This window comes from Ahaetulla prasina, chromosome 1, assembly GCF_028640845.1.
Source record: "Ahaetulla prasina isolate Xishuangbanna chromosome 1, ASM2864084v1, whole genome shotgun sequence".
Classification (NCBI taxonomy): domain Eukaryota; kingdom Metazoa; phylum Chordata; class Lepidosauria; order Squamata; family Colubridae; genus Ahaetulla; species Ahaetulla prasina.
In genome coordinates this window covers 4,270,207-4,288,979 of record NC_080539.1, presented here as the reverse complement: position 1 = coordinate 4,288,979, position 18,773 = coordinate 4,270,207, and the positions used below count along the sequence as shown (strand labels likewise).

General features: G+C 46.7%; 2 protein-coding genes across 3 annotated transcripts in view; one reads left to right on the top strand and one right to left on the bottom strand.

The window, feature by feature from the left end:
* The window catches only part of P2RX5 (purinergic receptor P2X 5), a 93,004-nt gene that overhangs the window by 57,322 nt on the left and 16,909 nt on the right, over nucleotides 1-18,773 (bottom strand). The gene's annotated exons all lie outside the window — the stretch shown is intronic.
* On the top strand, nucleotides 3,926-7,302 carry HASPIN (histone H3 associated protein kinase). The gene has a single exon (XM_058164004.1). The coding sequence runs from the start codon at nucleotides 4,112-4,114 to the stop codon at nucleotides 6,899-6,901; it is 2,790 nt and encodes a 929-aa protein (XP_058019987.1). The 5' UTR covers nucleotides 3,926-4,111; the 3' UTR covers nucleotides 6,902-7,302.

The following is an 18,773-nucleotide window of genomic DNA, read 5'->3' as shown; positions in this document are numbered from 1 at the left end:
GACTATCATTAAGTGTTGTATCATTAAGTGTTAAATTTGTACCCTATGACTATCATTAAGTGTTGTAAGTGTTGTACCTTGATGAAGGTATCTTTTCTTTTATGTTCATTGAGAGCATATGCACCAAGACAAATTCCTTGTGTGTCCAATCACACTTGGCCAATAAAAAATTCTATTCTATTCTATTCTATTCTATTCTATTCTATTCTATTCTATTCTATTCTATTCTCTCGATCGTCCCTCTATAGAAAGTGGTAAGGACAGCAGGAGGAAGATAAGGGTTGTCTAGTTGTTTGTTTGTGTGTAACCTTTAATGGGTCACAATGGTGCATGGTAGGGCAACAATTTTTGAACCAAGATACCTCATATAGGCTAAATTTACAGTGCATCCAAATTCCAGCACTCCTGTTGAATTGAAATTTGATGACATTTAAAAAAAAACACATTTAACAACAAACAATGCCGGCTGGCGGCCCCCAGGGGAAGGGCCTTCTCTGTGGGGGCTCCCACACTCTGGAATGAGCTTCCCCCAGGTTTACGCCAAATACCTGACCTTCGGACATTCCGTCGCGAACTGAAGACACATCTCTTTATCCGCGCGGGGCTGGCTTAAATTGGAATTTTAATGTTAAATTTATTAATTTTTAAACGGGGTTTTTAGTGTATGGTAAATTTTAATCCTCAGGCTAATTTAAATAAGTTTTTTAAATTGTATTTTAACCTGTATATTGTATTGCTGGTTTTATCTTGCCTGTACACCGCCCTGAGTCCTTCGGGAGAAGGGCGGTATAAAAATCAAATAAATAAATAAATAAATAAAATATCCCCAAGGTGCTTTTTCAAAAGGCCACCGGATTTCGTTTGTTCCTTGAAGATATTTCACTTCTCATCTGAGAAGGTTCTTCACTTTTTCACAAGATGGTCGCAGCGTCCTACCGGGGACATAGTGATCCCCTTTTTGTGACCTTCTGACAAGCAAAGTCAATGGGGAACCCGATTCACTTAACAACCGTGTCATTCACTTAACAACCAAAACATTTCGTTTTACTGTTATGTTGCTAACTGAACAACTGCAGTGGTTCGCTTACAACTATGGCAAAAAAAAAAAAGGGTCTTAAAAATGGGGCAAAGCTCACTTAACAACAGAAATTTTGGGCTCAGTTGAGGTTGTAAAATCTAGGATTACCAGTATGGGAAGAAATATCCACCTGGTTCAATTCCAAGCTGGGAGAAAGACACTGGAAACATGGAGGCCGATTGGAAAGTTCTGTTTAATGATGAACAGAACCACCAAGCACAGCTGACCATGTGGAGTTGAGAGTGGGGCTCTATAGGCAAAAGAGGAAATAAATAGAATAGAATAGAATAGAATAAAAAAATTTATTGGCCAAGTGTTATTGGACACACAAGGAATTTGTCTTGGTGCATATGCTCTCAGCGTACATAAAAGAAAAGATACCTTCATCAAGAATTCTAAGGTACAACACTTAATGATAGTCATAGCGTACAAATAACCAATCAGGAAACAATCAATATCAATATAAATCGTAAGGATTACCAGCAACAAAGTTAGTCATTCAGTCATAAGTGGGAGGAGATGGGTGATAGGAATAATGAAAAGATTAATAGAAGTGCAGACTTAGTAAACAGTTTGAAAGTGTTGAGGGAATTATTTGTTTAGCAGAGTGATGACGTTCGGGAAAAAAGTGTTCTTGTGTCTAGTTGTTCTGGTGTGCAATGCTCTATAGCGTCGTTTTGAGGGTAGGAGTTGAAACAGTTTGTGTCCAGGATGTGAGGGATCTGTAAATATTTTCACGTCCCTCTTCTTGATTCGTGCAGTATACAGGTCCTCCATGGAAGGCAGGTTGGTAGCCATTGTTTTTTCTGCCGTTCTAATGATCCTCTGAAGTCTGTGTCTTTCTTGTTGGGTTGCAGAACCGAACCAGACAGTTACAGAGGTGCAGATGGCAGACTCAATAATTCCCCTGTAGAATAGAATAGAATAGAATAGAATAGAATAGAATTCTTTATTGTCCAAGTGTGATTGTACACACAAGGAATTTGCCTTGGTGCACACGCTCTCAGTGTACATAAAAGAAAATGCAAATCCTAGGTGCTTGTCTGAGCTAATCCGGTCGACCTCTGGCTTATTGTTTATCTGAGCTCCCAGGTTTGGAGTGCTCCGAGATGGTGCAATGGATGGGCTTGTGTTCTGAAGGGGAGTTGGGCAATTCCTGTCAGGCCTAATGGCTTTCCTCTTTTATTGGATCTTGGGTGACGGGGCTCCTTTAATCCTATCACTCTGCCTTTCGTAGCTGTTAAACTTTGCTGCAAGCAGTTTCAAAATATTCTACCTTGAATGGGTTTCTGCCTGCAGCATTTGCTTTGCTTATGAACGGAGCTATCTAGATACTCGTCGTCCTCTTTCAATAAGCCCTTTCTCTCTTTAACTGCGGGCATCTGCTATGTGCTATAAAGAAAGACTTGGGGACTGCTTCCTGCCTCTAAAAACATGTTTCTCTGTTTCTCCTTTAGGGAAATAAATATAATATTCTGCCTTTTTTAATATTTCCCAAAATATTTCATTCTTCTGGGAGAGGAAGCGGGGGTGGGGGTGTTTCCCACACCAGCACAGTAAATTTCTGTTTTTCAACCCTGGGGAAGTTCATCTGTCTGGGGAATTCTGGGAGTTGAAGTCCACCTATTTTAAAGTTGCCAGAGAATAAATGCCCCAACTTTCTGCAAGCATAAAACACTTCCCCGCTGTCCTTCAACTGCCCCCTTGGACCACTCAAATGGAGGTCGCTTTTCCCCTTTCGTGCGTCCTCCTTTTCCTCTATGACAGGCGTCTCCAACCTGTCCATCTTTAAGCCTGGAGGACTTCAACTCCCAGAATTCCCCAGCCAGCTTTGCTTTGCTGGCTGGGGAATTCTGGGAGTTGAAGTCCTCCCCAGGCTTAAAGTTGGCCAGGTTGGAGACGCCTGATCTAATGAGCAGTACACACAGTAACAGGGTTGGAAGGGACCCTGGAAGGTCATCTAGTCCAACCCCCTGCTCAACTCTATAAGGGGTTATAAGGACTATATAACAACTATATATAAGGACTATAAGGGGCGTGCCTACCGTTCCTGTCCTATTGTTCCCTTTCATTATGTCAAATTAATATAGTTATTAATTAAGCATACTTTTACTTATATATATATGTTTTTCTTTTATGATGTGTTGTTGTTTTATGTTGATGTTTACGTATACTGTTGTGACAAAATAAAAATTAAAAAAAAAACACCTCAGGAGATCCGTACCATGGATTCGAACCGCCGTCCTTTCTGATCGGCAAGCTCAAGTGTCTTAGTCACTGAGCCACCTAGTCACGTAGCTCAGCTCCTACCATGATTGGCGCCCACTTGTTCCCGGCTGTTCTCCAACTTTGGTCCCTTTAAGACTTGTGGACTTCAACTCCCAGAGTCCCTCAGCCAGCAAAGCTGGCTGAGGAACTCTGGGAGTTGAAGTCCACAAGTCTTAAAGGGACCAAGGTTGGAGAGCCCTGACTTAGCGGCAAGAGGCAAAAAAACCCACAAACAGAGCAAACACGTGGGGGGAAAAAAATCCTGCGGCACGTTTGAACGCTGCCGGCCTTGAATCAAAACAACAACAACAAAAAACCAAACTTGGACCCCTCAAATGGAGGACCTCACCACCATCACCCAGTGTCAAACCCGAACCGAACGTCATGCATCGAGAGAGAGAGAGAGAGAGCAAGAGAGACAAAAATCCCTTTCCTCTATAAACTGCTCAGGTTTTTTTTTTTTGCCATCCCCGCAGGTCTCGCGAGAGCCGAGCGGCCGTTTGCACAGAGGTCTCGCGGGGGAGGGGGGAGGGAGCCCTCGAGGGCCGCGCGCCGCTTTCCGGCTCTCGCGAGAGCCGGCTCACCTTCTCGCGAGAGTTTGGATTTGAAATGGCGGCGGGCGCGGCCTTCGGAGGCCCCGCTCGGCCTCGCTGAGGGCCGCGGGAAGCCTTTAACCGGCCGGGGCGGGGGAGGTCGGGTCCTCCTCCTCCGCCGCGCCCGGCCCCTTTTCGGTGTCTCCGCGCAAGGCTGGGAGGCTCCGCTCGCATGGAGCAACTGCGGCCGCGGCTGCTGAGGACCTACTCGGGGCTGAAGGGGCGAGCGAGCCGCGGAGGACGAGCGGGAGGCAAGGCCGAGCTGAGGCTCCGTCCGCGGGCGACGCCCTGGTTCTGGCCCCCCGCCGACCCCAACCGCCTCTTCAGCACCAGCTCCTCCTCGGCCGCCTCCTGCTCCTCGGCCGCCTCCATTAACGGCGACGACGACGACCCGGATTTCCGCCCGCCCGCCATAAAAGGGGGCAAGAAGAAGAAGAAGAGGAAGAACCGGGGCCCCCCCAAGGAGAACCGGCCTCCCCCCAAAGCAAGCCAGGGCAGCAGCAGCAGGAGCGACCCCTTCGTGCCCCCTACCCCCGTCCACAGGAACGTCACCTTGCGACGGCCTCAGAAGGACTCCCCGCTTGGCCCCAAGCGCCCCACTCGCCTGCGGGGAACCCCTCTGCTGTGCAGCACTCCTGAGTGGCCCCTCCTGACCCAATTGGGGGCCAAAAGGAGGAGGGCCCTCCAGGAAGAAGAAGGCGAGGAGAAGGACCCCCAAAGCCCCGTCTCCCACCCTCCGGGTTGCCCCGGCCGCCCGTGGGAAGTGTTCCGAGAAGGCAGCCGGGACTCCCACCATGGGCTCCTCCTGGAGCTGAGCATGCTGAAGATGGACTCGGAGGAAGGGCCGGAAATGGGGGACTCGCTGCAGCTCTTCAGCCCCGAGGAAGCCCCGCCGCGTCCGCAGAAGTCGCCGGGAGACGGTTCGCTGACGGACCCTGCGCGTCTGGAGGGCTTCAGAGGGACGACTGGCTCTCCTAGCCAAAGCGCTTTGCAGCGTGACGAGACCCAGAGTGGGACGGAAGACTCCCTGGTTAGGCGAGAGCAGAGCCCGGGCCGAGGGACCGATCGAGATCGTGATCCGGTGCCGTCGTCGGTGACGGAAGCGAGCCCCACTGCCCGAAGTCCTGTTTGCGGCGTTTTCCAACTTCAAGCCAGAATGCAGGATGGCAAAATTGCGCTCTCTCCCCCAGAAGGGACCGTTTTTCTCCCTCTGGAGCGAGAGCTTCGCTTTGCTCAGGACATTAGTGCTCCCGAGGAGATGGCTGGCGAGGTCGGTAGGAGCGACCACGGTATCGTTCCTGACAGCCTCCAGTTCCAGCCGGTTGTCATTCTGGATGAACAGGTGGTTTTGAAATGGTTGGCGGATCAGTCCGCCAGAAAGCCAAAGGCTTCCTGTTCCTTGAAGAGGAAAAACCTCTTCCTGGCCCAGTCTCCCCACATCCTGGCTAAAGCCTCCGATTCCAGGAACAACCACCGAGTGGCCCCCAGTTGTAATCCTGGAGGGACTGGCCGGAAAGCTTGTATTAGCGGCTTCAGTTCTAAACGTTGGGGTCGCCAGAAAGTCAATCGAGCGGCACACAGGCAAAACACAGCCTGGAAAGAGGCCGATTCTCTCGTCCTGCAGGAGCGGCTGAAGTGGAATGAGACCGAAGACCAACTTTCCGTCGCTTTCCTACCTTTGGACTCCTCCCTCAAGAATTCCAGCTTGTGGCGTAGAATCCGGGCTTCTTTTTCCCTCCATAAGAAGAAAAAAATCCTCTCCGAGGCTGAAAGCCTGAAAGGTAGCTTCGCCAGCTATTCTTCGGTCCAGTCTCCTCTTCACGATGTTTGCAATACCCCTTTCACCCAAAAGCTGGGCTATTCCATCTGTCCGTCTTCCTCCATGGTGCTGCTGTCGTCCATGACCTCTCTCTCCACCTTGGAGACGACCTTGACGGACGCTGAAAAGGTCTACAGGGAATGCCAGCAGGAGGGGCCGGTTTCCTTCGAGGATTGGATTTCTCAAAAGAAGATGCCGAAGTGTGAAAAAATCGGGGAAGGGGTGTTCGGGGAGGTTTTCAAAACTGAGACTGAAAATGGGACCGTAGCTTTAAAAATAATCCCGATCGAAGGGAGCGAGCGAGTCAACGGCGAACCGCAGAAGACCTTCACCGAAATCTTGCCAGAAATTATCATTTCCAAAGAACTGAGTCTCCTCGCTGATGAGGTGGCTAACCGAACCTCTGGTTTTATCCGGTTATATTCCGTTCATTGTGTCCAAGGCACTTATCCCGAGCACCTCTTGAACGCGTGGGACGAATACCACCGGCTGAGGCAGTCAGAAAACAACCGGCCGGATTTCTTCAGCGACCAGCAACTCTTCATGGTCCTGGAATTTGAATTTGGAGGCACGGATCTGGAGAACATGAGGAACCGGCAGCTGAATTCGGTGGCTTCGGCCAAGAGCATCCTGCACCAAGTCACGGCTTCGCTGGCCGTCGCCGAGGAAGCCCTCCGCTTTGAACACAGGGACTTACACTGGGGCAACGTGCTGGTGAGGAAAACCAGCTTAAAAGAAGTGGCCGTTACCCTGAACGGCCAAGTCCACGTCCTTCCCACCCAAGGCATCCTGGTGAACATTATTGATTACACTTTTTCCAGGCTGGAGAGGGATGGTTTAACAGTGTTTTGTGACCTTTCCACCGACGAAGAAGTGTTCCAAGGGAGAGGGGATTACCAGTTTGATATTTATAGACAGATGAGAGAAGAGAATGCAAACAACTGGGCCGATTATTTCCCCCACAGCAACATTCTGTGGCTTCACTATTTGGCAGACAAACTGTTGAAAGAGGTGTCTTACAAAAAGAAGGCCACCTCTTCCTCCCTCAAGCAAGTACAGAAGCAACTTAGGCTGTTCTCCGCGAAGGTTCTCAATTTCAAGTCCGCCACTGAGCTGCTTAACCTAGGCACTTTCTTCCAGTGAAGAATACACCTGAGCTCGGAGGACCGAGGGAGAGTTTTTAGGCCTCCTCGGATGCTTTAGAAAAATATTTCACAAACGGTACCCCGATTTTTAAAAACCACACATTATTGTCAGAGTGGCTCGACTGTGTTGCTTTGCGTTAACGTTTGATTAGAGGGAATCCCAACCCTCCCCCTCCCCCTCCCCCCCCAAAACCATCATTTTTGACCCCAAAACTTTTAATTTTAAACTTGCCCCTATCGCAAAACCCCTTAATATTTTCCTAATTATTGTGGCTTGTTTTAAAAGAAAGCACAACCTTTTTGTAACGAAACCTCAGAAAATTATGCCAGCTTTACTTTTGCAGTATTAAATCTGATGAGCGCTTTTTATATTAATAAACATTTTTATGTTGCCCAGCCTGCATCCTTTTTTAATTGACTGCCAAATATGATGATTTAACGGGGTGCAACACCCAGTTTGATCTCAGAAACAAGCGGCTAAGCTTGGTTGGACCTGTTTAGAAGTTAAGTGGGAGACCAGCCTGTCTAAGTAAGGGGCTGTGCTCCCAGGGCTATGGAGCTAGTCCTTGACTTATAACCATTTGTTTAGTCATTGTTTGAAGTCAGTGAAAAAAGTGACTTTGAACCATTTTTTGCATAATCAGAATTGATCAAAATTCAGAGGCTTGGCAACTGCCTCATATATATGACTGTTGCTATGTCTCAGGGTTATGTGATCTCCTTTTTCGACCTTCTGACAAGCGAAATCAATGGGGATTCACTTAACCGTGTTATTGACAGAGGCAGCGATTTACTTAGCAACAGTGGCAAGAAAGGTGGTAAAATGGGGCAAAATCAATGGTCTCTGTTAGCAACAGAAATTTGGGGCTCCGTTGTGGTCGTAAGTCGAGGACTAGACCGGGAAGTTGAGGGGGAGGGAATCGTTTTTGAAAAAAACATCGGTGAGCTAGTTCTGTATGAAAACTACTTTGATGCATTGATAAAGCCACCAAGAACTACCAAAAAGTAATTTTTATATTGTCATGGGATTATGATTGAAACTATCGTTTTAATAATATACTAAACATGCCCCATTTTCCATGACCATCTTATCTACATGTGCTACAAGTGGTCCGTGACATACGACCACAACTGAATCCAAAATTTCCATTGCAATTTCCCCCTGCTCTTTTTTTCCTAATCTTCCCCAGGTAAAGCTCATTCAGCTAAGTTAATTCAGACAAAGCCAAGATTTCCCATTAAATGAGGGTCCCAGCAGGGCAAGAAAACCTAGTTTGGCAATCCTGAAGATTAGAATTAGAATCAAAATAACAGTTGGAAGGGACCTTTTTTTAAAAAAAATTTAATTTACATTTATATCCCGCCCTTCTCCGAAGACTCAGGGCGGCTTACACTGTGTTAAGCAATAGTCTTCATCCATTTGTATATTATATACAAAGTCAACTTTTATTGCCCCCCCAACAATCTGGGTCCTCATTTTACCTACCTTATAAAGGATGGAAGGCTGAGTCAACCTTGGGCCTGGTGGGACTTGAACCTGCAGTAATTGCAGGCTGCTGCAGACTGCATTAGCAGCCTGAGCCACAGAGGCCCCTTGGAGGTCTTTTAGTACAAAGGTCTCCAACCTTGGCAACTTTAACCCTGGAGGACTTCAACTCCCAGAATTCCCCAGCCAGCAAAGACTTCTGGGAGTTGAAGTCCGCCAGTCTTAAAGTTGCCAAGGTTGGAGACCCCTGTTCTAGTCCAACCTCCTGCTCAAGCAGGAAACCCTATACCAGGGGTCTCCAACCTTGGTCCCTTTAAGACTTGTGGACTTCAACTACCAGAGTCTGGGAGTTGAAGTCCACAAGTCTTAAAGGGACCAAGGTTGGAGACGCCTGCCCTATACCATTTCAGAAAAATGGCTGTCCAATCTCTTCTTAAATAAGCCTCCAGCGATGGAGCACCTACAACTTCTGGAGGCAAGTAGTTCCACTGATTAATTGTTCTAACCATCATGAAATTTCTTAGTTCTAGGTTGCTTCTCTCCTTGATGCTTTGCCCATCCCGGATTTTTGCTTCATCCTTAAGGAATATTCCTCTCGTTTTCCCCTGTGCAACAAAGTGTGTGCAGTAATTAACTCTTAAGTGCCAAGCAAGGTGTAAACAAAGCTTTCAGCCTTGCTAAACGCAGCTGAATTCTCACTGGGGCCAATTTACTTAGCAGCAAGAAGGAGCAAATATAATTGGGAAAGCAACATTGCAACGGACATAGTGCTGTGCTGGGAATCGGCTACTGGGAGTCCTCGATTTACAACAGTTCATTTAGTGACCGTTCCAGAGTTACAACGGCACTGAAAAAAAGTGACATGACCATTTTTCACACATTTTCACATTTTTCACACAACCATTGCAGGTCATTGCAGGACCCCTCGATCCCATGATCAAAATTCTTGGCAACCGACTCATATTTATGACCGTTGCAGCGTCCTGGGGTCATGTGATTGCTTTTTGAGAGCTTCTGACAAGCAAAGTCAATGGGGAAGCCAGATTCACTTAACAACCGGGTTAGTGACTCAACAACTGTAGTGATTCACTTTCGCAACCGTGGTAGGAAAAGTCGTAAAATGGGGAAAACCACTGTCTTGCTTAACCACAGAAATTTTGGGGCCCCTTGTGGTCGTAAGTTGAGGATGACTTGTACAGTGATTCACTTAACAACTGTGGCAACAAAGGTCATAAAATGGGGCAAAACTCATAACCACTTTCTTGCTAACCATGGAAATTTGGGGCTCCTGTGTCCTGCAAGTGGACAAGGGAATGGTATTTATTTATTTATTTATTTGATGACAGACAGCTGCTTGGTTTTAATGCTGATTTCATTGCCTCTTTTTATTGACAATATTTTGATACGTCTTTGTTTTGATTCTCTTCAGTGATGTATTTTAAAGGAGGAACAAAGCTAAATCCATTTTGAAGGGTTCCCCCTTTTTGAATTTTTGTTCCGCATGTTTCGCCAAAACAGTGGAATTGTGTAATGCAGTGGTTTTCAACCTTGGCAGCTTTAAGACTTCCACTCCCAGAATCCCCCAGCCAGCCTGCTTTAAGAGGGGTGGACTTCCACTCCCAGAATCCTCCAGCCAGCCTGCTTTAAGATGGGTGGACTTCCACTCCCAGAATCCCCAACCAGCCTGCTTTAAGAGGGGTGGACTTGCACTACCAGAATCCCCCAGCCAGCCTTCTTTAAGAGGGGAGGACTTCCACTCCCAGAATCCTCCAGCCAGCCTGCTTTAAGAGGGGAGGACTTCCACTCCCAGAATCCCCCAGCCAGCATGCTTTAAGAGGGGTGGACTTCCACTCCCAGAATCCCCCAGCCAGCCTGCTTTAAGAGGGGAGGACTTCCACTCCCAGAATCCCCCAGCCAGCCTGCTTTAAGAGGGGAGGACTTCCACTCCCAGAATCCCCAGCCAGCCTGCTTTAAGAGGACTTCCTCCCAGAATCCCCAGCCAGCCTGCTTTAAGAGGAGGACTTCACTCCCAGAATCCCCAGCCAGCATGCTTTAAGAGGAGGACTTCCTCCCAGAATCCCCAGCCAGCCTGCTTTAAGAGGAGGACTTCCACTCCCAGAATCCCCAGCCAGCCTGCTTTAAGAGGAGGACTTCACTCCCAGAATCCCCAGCCAGCATGCTTTAAGAGGTGGACTTCCACTCCCAGAATCCTCAGCCAGCCTGCTTTAAGAGGAGGACTTCCTCCCAGAATCCCCAGCCAGCCTGCTTTAAGAGGTGGACTTCACTCCCAGAATCCCCAGCCAGCATGCTTTAAGAGGAGGACTTCCACTCCCAGAATCCCCAGCCAGCCTGCTTTAAGAGGAGGACTTCCACCCCAGAATCCCCAGCCAGCCTGCTTTAAGAGGAGGACTTCCACTCCCAGAATCCCCAGCCAGCATGCTTTAAGAGGAGGACTTCCTCCCAGAATCCCCAGCCAGCCTGCTTTAAGAGGAGGACTTCCACTCCCAGAATCCCCAGCCAGCCTGCTTTAAGAGGAGGACTTCACTCCCAGAATCCCCAGCCAGCATGCTTTAAGAGGAGGACCACTCCCAGAATCCCCAGCCAGCCTGCTTTAAGAGGAGGACTTCCTCCCAGAATCCTCCAGCCAGCCTGCTTTAAGAGGAGGACTTCCACTCCCAGAATCCCCAGCCAGCCTGCTTTAAGAGGTGGACTTCCACTCCCAGAATCCCCAGCCAGCATGCTTTAAGAGGAGGACTTCCACTCCCAGAATCCCCAGCCAGCCTGCTTTAAGAGGAGGACTTCCTCCCAGAATCCCCAGCCAGCCTGCTTTAAGAGGAGGACTTCCTCCCAGAATCCCCAGCCAGCCTGCTTTAAGAGGGAGGACTTCCACTCCCAGAATCCCCAGCCAGCCTGCTTTAAGAGGAGGACTTCACTCCCAGAATCCCCAGCCAGCCTGCTTTAAGAGGTGGACTTCCACTCCCAGAATCCCCAGCCAGCCTGCTTTAAGAGGGAGGACTTCCACCCCAGAATCCCCAGCCAGCATGCTTTAAGAGGGAGGACTTCCACTCCCAGAATCCCCAGCCAGCATGCTTTAAGAGGAGGACCACTCCCAGAATCCCCCAGCCAGCCTGCTTTAAGAGGGGAGGACTTCCACTCCCAGAATCCTCCAGCCAGCCTGCTTTAAGAGGGGAGGACTTCCACTCCCAGAATCCCCCAGCCAGCCTGCTTTAAGAGGGGAGGACTTCCACTCCCAGAATCCCCCAGCCAGCATGCTTTAAGAGGGGAGGACTTCCACTCCCAGAATCCTCCAGCCAGCCTGCTTTAAGAGGGGAGGACTTCCACTCCCAGAATCCCCCAGCCAGCCTGCTTTAAGAGGGGAGGACTTCCACTCCCAGAATCCTCCAGCCAGCCTGCTTTAAGAGGGGAGGACTTCCACTCCCAGAATCCCCCAGCTAGCATGCTTTAAGAGGGGAGGACTTCCTCCCAGAATCCCCAGCCAGCATGCTTTAAGAGGAGGACTTCCACTCCCAGAATCCCCAGCCAGCCTGCTTTAAGAGGGAGGACTTCCACTCCCAGAATCCCCAGCCAGCCTGCTTTAAGAGGGAGGACTTCACCCCAGAATCCTCCAGCCAGCCTGCTTTAAGAGGGGAGGACTTCCACTCCCAGAATCCCCCAGCTAGCATGCTTTAAGAGGGGAGGACTTCCACTCCCAGAATCCCCCAGCCAGCATGCTTTAAGAGGAGGACTTCCTCCCAGAATCCCCAGCCAGCCTGCTTTAAGAGGAGGACTTCCACTCCCAGAATTCCCCAGCCAGCATGCTTTAAGAGGGGAGGACTTCCACTCCCAGAATCCCCCAGCCAGCCTGCTTTAAGAGGGGTGGACTTCCACTCCCAGAATCCCCCAGCCAGCATGCTTTAAGAGGGGAGGACTTCCACTCCCAGAATCCCCCAGCCAGCCTGCTTTAAGAGGGGAGGACTTCCACTCCCAGAATCCCCCAGCCAGCCTGCTTTAAGATGGGAGGACTTCCACTCCCAGAATCCCCCAGCCAGCCTGCTTTAAGAGGGGAGGACTTCCACTCCCAGAATCCTCCAGCCAGCCTGCTTTAAGAGGGGAGGACTTCCACTCCCAGAATCCCCCAGCCAGCATGCTTTAAGAGGGGAGGACTTCCACTCCCAGAATCCTCCAGCCAGCCTGCTTTAAGAGGGGAGGACTTCAATTCCCAGAATCCTCCAGCCAGCCTGCTTTAAGAGGGGAGGGCTTCCACTCCCAGAATCCCCCAGCCAGCCTGCTTTAAGAGGGGAGGACTTCCACTCCCAGAATGCCCCAGCCAGCCTGCTTTAAGAGGGGAGGACTTCAACTCCTAGAATCCCCAGCCAGCCTGCTTTAAGAGGAGGACCTCAATTCCCAGAGTTCCCTGCCCAACATACTTTTAAGACAGGTGAACTTCCACTCCCAGAAGTCTCCAACAAGCAAGCTTTAAGACATATTGTTGTGCCTCGCTGACCCCCCCCCCCCCGCAGCCGGGCCCCTCTCGTCTCCTGCCGGACGCTGATAGTGCGGAAGAATGACCTGGCATGCCTCCAGCCCCCAGTCCTGGCACCATGCCCGGACAGACTGAGCAAGACGAATGGCCTGACATGCCTCCAGCCCCCAGTCCTGGCACCATGCCCGGACACACGGAGCAACTAAACCCCTCCCCCACAGCATGTGAGCCTGAGGAATATGAAGTCAGTCACGAGCTGGAATTACCAACAGCTGGGCTGGAATTACCAACAGCTAGAGGCTGGAGAGATCCACGCTTCCGGAGAATGGAGAGGTGACGTCAGCAAAAGGAAGGGAGGGGCAGGCCTGGATAAGTGCTGAGTCATGGAGCCACACCCCATGGCCTATATAAAGGATCTGCTTTCTGGCATTCTCTGAGTCAGGCAAAGTCTAATCTGGATTGCTGAAGTCACACCTTGAATTCCTGCCTGCCCTGAGGACTCTGATAGGACTGGCAGAGCTGCAGAGGCACGCTTGATACGGACTTCCCCGACTCGGCCGTCAGAGGAGGAGTGGGACACGACACATATGGACTTTCAAGTCCCAGAATTCTTCAGCCAGTTTGGCTGGCTGGGGAATTCTGGGGGTTGAAGTCACGGACCTTGAAACTGCCAAGGTTGAGAAAAACTGACTCGTATATGACGGTTGCAATGTCCTGTTGTTTTTTTGCATCCGCCTGACAAGCAAAGTCATTGGGGAAACCAGATTCACTTAACAACCCTGTTACTAACTGAACTGTAACAAACGGTTGTTCTCTTCGACTGGCCAAACCCGAATCCTGCCGTCGTTTTTCATACGTTTTAGTCTCCAAGCCTTTAATCATCTTAGTTGCTCTTCTCTTTTAAGAAGAGACTGGATGGCCAAATGGGATATAGGGTCTCCGGCTCAGGTAGGGGGGTTGGACGACAAGACCTCCAAGCTTCCCTTCCAACTCTGTTAGTCTATTCTGCGCTATATAGTTCCATCCATACATTCCTGTCGTAAAGTTTCATCCCACCAAATTTCAGTAATAACAACTATATCATATCTGCCTTCGTGTATCCCTACAGTACTAAGCCAGTTCTGTCCGGTTCGGACAAACCTGTAGTGGCAACTGCGGGAGGCTCTGCCCACCCACCCTGATGTAATGCGCGAGCACTGCGCATGCACGCACACACGCACATTTCCGAACCGGTAGGGAAGGTAAATGAATTACACCTCTGCTCGTACTTCAAGTTCACCCTGTTTCTTCCCCAAACTTTGAGTTTTAGTGTATAAAAATTCTGAGTCACAAGAAGAAGAATCAGAATAGAGCTGCAAGGGACCTTGGAGGTCTTCTAGTCCAGCCCCTTTCTCAAACAGGATGAGTGACTGTTCAGTCTCTTCTTAAAAGCCTCCAGTCCTTCATGGCTAATCCTGAGTACGCTTCCTACATCTACTACAGTACTTTGCACCTGAGTTTTTGTTCCTTCCTATCACTCATTACCTCTTGGTTGTCTTGGGGTTTATGCTTGGGGTTTGGTCCTATAGATCCTAAGCCTTAGTCACCCTCCCTGTCCATTTTAGTTTAAAGCCCTTCTGATAAGTTGAGTCAGTTTTTTTTCCAAATACGTTCTTCTCGGTTCTTGGGAGATGCAGCCCATCCTTTGCCAGAAGTCCTTTTTGTAGGTAATGCAGATCTAGGAAGTCAAACTTCACTTGGGGGCACCAAGGAATTTCTTTCAACACCAAAACCTCTTGACCCAATATTGGAATCTTACTTTTATAGGAGGCTTGTGAAATTTCACTCCTAGTCTTCCTAGATGTAAAATAAATCACTATATCCCTTGGCAGTTGTCTCTGCCTTGCCACCCATGAATTAACATGGTAAATTTTCTCAATTTGATTTTCAAGATCCACTGATGTCAATCCAATCACCTGTGAAAAGGCTTCTGCAAATGTCTTTTTTAGATTCTCTCACTTGTTTTCCTTTAAACCTCTCACCCTCAATGCAAATTCCATTGTTTTATATTGTAATAAAACCCATTCTTCATCTGCTGTCTCCACCTTGTTCCGAAGTTCCTCTATTTGACTTTTTAAATTCAAGTTAATTTGATCAATTTCATGCACTTTTCCATCCAGCTTTTTTATAAATTCAGTCATAGTCATAAAGGCAGACCTCATTTCTCCTTGTAAATCTAATAATAATAATAATAACAATAACAATAACAACAACAACAACAACATCAACAAAAACAACAACAGAGTTAGAAGGGACCTTGGAGGTCTTCTAGTCCAACCCCCTGCCCAGGCAGGAAACCCTACACCATTTCAGACAAATGGTTATCCAACATTTTCTTAAAAATTTCCAGTGTTGGAGCATTTACAACTTCTGCAGGCAAGTTGTTCCACTGATTAATTGTTCTAACAGTCAGGAAATTTCTCCTTAGTTCTAAGTTGCTTCTCTCCTTGATTAGTTTCCACCCATTGCTTCTTGTTCTACCCTCAGGTGCTTTGGAGAATAGTGTGACTCCCTCTTCTTTGTGGCAACCCCCGAGATATTGGAAGACTGCTATCATGTCTCCCCTGGTCCTTCTTTTCATTAAACTAAATATACCCAGTTCCTGCAACTGTTCTTCATATGTTTTAGCCTCCAGTCCCCTAATCATCTTTGTTGCTCTTCTCTGCACTCTTTCTAGAGTCTCAACATCTTTTTTACATCGTGGCGACCAAAACTGAATGCAATATTCCAAGTGTGGCCTTACCAAGGCCTCATAAAGTGGTATTAACACTTCACGTGATCTTGATTCTATCCCTCTGTTTATACAGCCCAGAACTGTGTTGGCTTTTTGGCAGTTGCTGCACACTGCTGGTTCATATCTAAATAGTTGTCCACACATTTTTTTTAATTTATTTTGTCACAACAATATATATAAGCATCACATAAAAAGATTATAAAGTATATAAACATATATATGAGGTAATATAAGGAAATATAAGCATATATATTTAAGAAGAAAAAAAAGAAGCAAACAATAGGACAGGAACGGTAGGCACGTTTGTGCACTTATGCTCGCCCCTTATGGTCCTCTTAGGAATGGGGTGAGGTCAATAGTAGAAAGTTTTTGGTTAAAATTCTACAGAGGAATTATTGAGTCTGTCATTTGCACCTCTATAACTGTCTGGTTCGGTTCTGCAACCCAACAAGAAAAACACAGACTTCAGAGGATAATTAGAACTGCAGAAAAAACAATTGCTACCAACCTGCCTTCCATTGAGGACCTGTATACTGCACGAATCAAGAAGAGGGCCGTGAAAATATTTGCAGATCCCTCGCATCCTGGACATAAACTGTTTCAACTCCTACCCTCAAAACGATGCTATAGAGCACTGCACACCAGAACAACTAGACACAAGAACAGTTTTTTCCCGAAGGCCATCACTCTGCTAAACAAATAATTCCATCAACACTGTCAGATTATTTACTGAATCTGCACTACTATTAATCGTTTCATAGTTCCCATCACCAATCTCTTTCCACTTATGACTGTATGACTATAACTTGTTGCTGGCAATCCTTATGATTTATATTGATATATTGACCATCAATTGTGTTGTAAATGTTGTACCTTGATGAACGTATCTTTTCTTTTATGTACACTGAGAGCATATGCACCAAGACAAATTCCTTGTGTGTCCAATCACACTTGGCCAATAAAATTCTATTCTATTCTATTCTATTCTATTCTATTCTATTCTATTCTATTCTATTCTATTCTATTCTATTCTATTCTATTCTATTCTATTCTAAAGCTTTTGGGATTATGGGAAGAGCCCACAGAGTCAGGTAATGTGTTCCAAGCACTGATAACTCTGTTACAGAAGTCATATTTTCTGCAATCTAGATTGAAGCGGTTAACATTAAGTTTGAATCTATTGGTTGCTCTTGTATTATTGCAATTGAAGCTGAAATAGTCTTTAACAGGAAGGACATTACAATAGATGATTCTATGAGTTAAACTTAGGTCTTGTCGAAGTCGACGGCGTTCTAAGTTTTCTAAGCCTAGGATTTCAAGTCTGGTAGGATAAGGTATTGTTTTCAGAGGAGTGGAGAACTCTTCTTGTGAAATATTTCTGGACACATTCAATTCTATTGATGTCAGAAATGTGGTGTGGGTTTTAGACAGGCGAGCTGTATTCAAGAATTGGCCTAGCAAATGTTTTATATGCTCTGGTAGTAGTGTAGTGTTTTCGGAAAAGAAGCTACGCAAGATTAGATTTTCAACTCTTAGAGCCTTTTTTGCTATGTAGTTGCAGTGGGCATTAGCACTTAGGTCATTTGATATGAAAACTCCAAGGTCTTTAACAGGGTGGGGGTCATCTGTAAGGTAATGTCCATCAAGCGTGTACTTAGTGTTTGGGTTCTTTTGATAGGTTGATAGGTTGTTTTTTCCTTTTGTGTAAAGACAGATGCAAAAAATGAGTTAAGTAGATCTGCTTTCTCCCTGTTGCTTGTCACCTTCTTGCCACTTTCTCCCAGCAATGGGCCAATTGTTTCCTTGACTTTTTTTCTTGTTTTTAACATGTTGGAAGAAGCTTTTTTTGTTATTTTTTACTTTTGTCACTAGCTTTTGTTCATTGTGAGCCTTAGCTTTCCTCACTTCATCTTTACAGGCTCGGGCTATTTGCTGATATTCTGCCTTAGTTATTTGCCCCTCTTTCCACTTTTTATATTTGTCCTTTTTGTCTTTCAATTTGTCAGATAGTTCTTTACGCATCCATGCTGGTTTCTTTTGAGATCTATTATTTTTCTTCTTCATTGGTATTGTGCTAGACTGCGCTTTTATAATCTCACTTTTCAAAATTTCCCAAGCTTCTTGAGTTGTTTTCCCCTTGAGGATTCTCATCCATGGAATCCTTCTCAAGCTCTCTCTGAGTTTATGGAAATTAGCTCTCTTGAAGTCCAAGACTCTAGTTTGACTTTGTTCTACTACTTGTGTTTGCATAATGTTGAATTCCAATATTGCGTGATCATTTGCCTCCATGGTTCCTGTAGCTTTAACACCTTCTATCATTTCATCTCTGTTAGTGAGAATTAAGTCTAATAAGGCTGATCCCCTTGTTCCCTTCTCTACTTTTTGGGAAACGAAATTGTCTGCTAGGTTTGTTAGGAACCTGTTGGATCTTCCACTTGGTGCAGAGTTTGTCTCCCAGTTGATGTCAGAGTAGTTAAAATCCCCCATTACTACTGTGATGTGCTTCCTACATACCTTAGTTAGCTGACTAGCAAAAAGTTCATCTACTTCCTCTGTTTGGTTGGGTGGCCTATAGTATAGACCTATGGCAATATCATTCCCCCCCCACTTTAATATTGACCCAAATGCATTCAAGATAATTTTCATCATTGTTGTGCTCTATTTCTGTAGAGATGTAGTTATTTCTTATATATAGTGCAACTCCACCTCCTCTTTTATTTGGTCTATTTCTTTTAAATAATTTATATCCCTCTAGCTGTATGTTCCATTTGTGGGTTTCATCCCACCAAGTTTCCGTAATGGCAACAATATCATATCTGCCCTCATTTACTTGAATTTCTAATTCATCCTGTTTATACTCTGTGCATTGGTGTATAGACATTTGAGGCCATTTTGATTGACCTTGTGTTTACTGTCTACATAACCTGTGTTGTGCCTGACTGCCCCTAATTTCTTGCCACCTGTTTGATTAGTGCACATGGTATGGCACTCACTATTAAATGCTTGGTTTTGCTTGACAGCAGGGCTGATAATCTTACCCACAGTATCTATGTTACATGCACTGATAACCCTATTAATTTTGGATTGCTGGGGACAGAAATGTTCTGTATCAGTTAATTCTCTGTCCC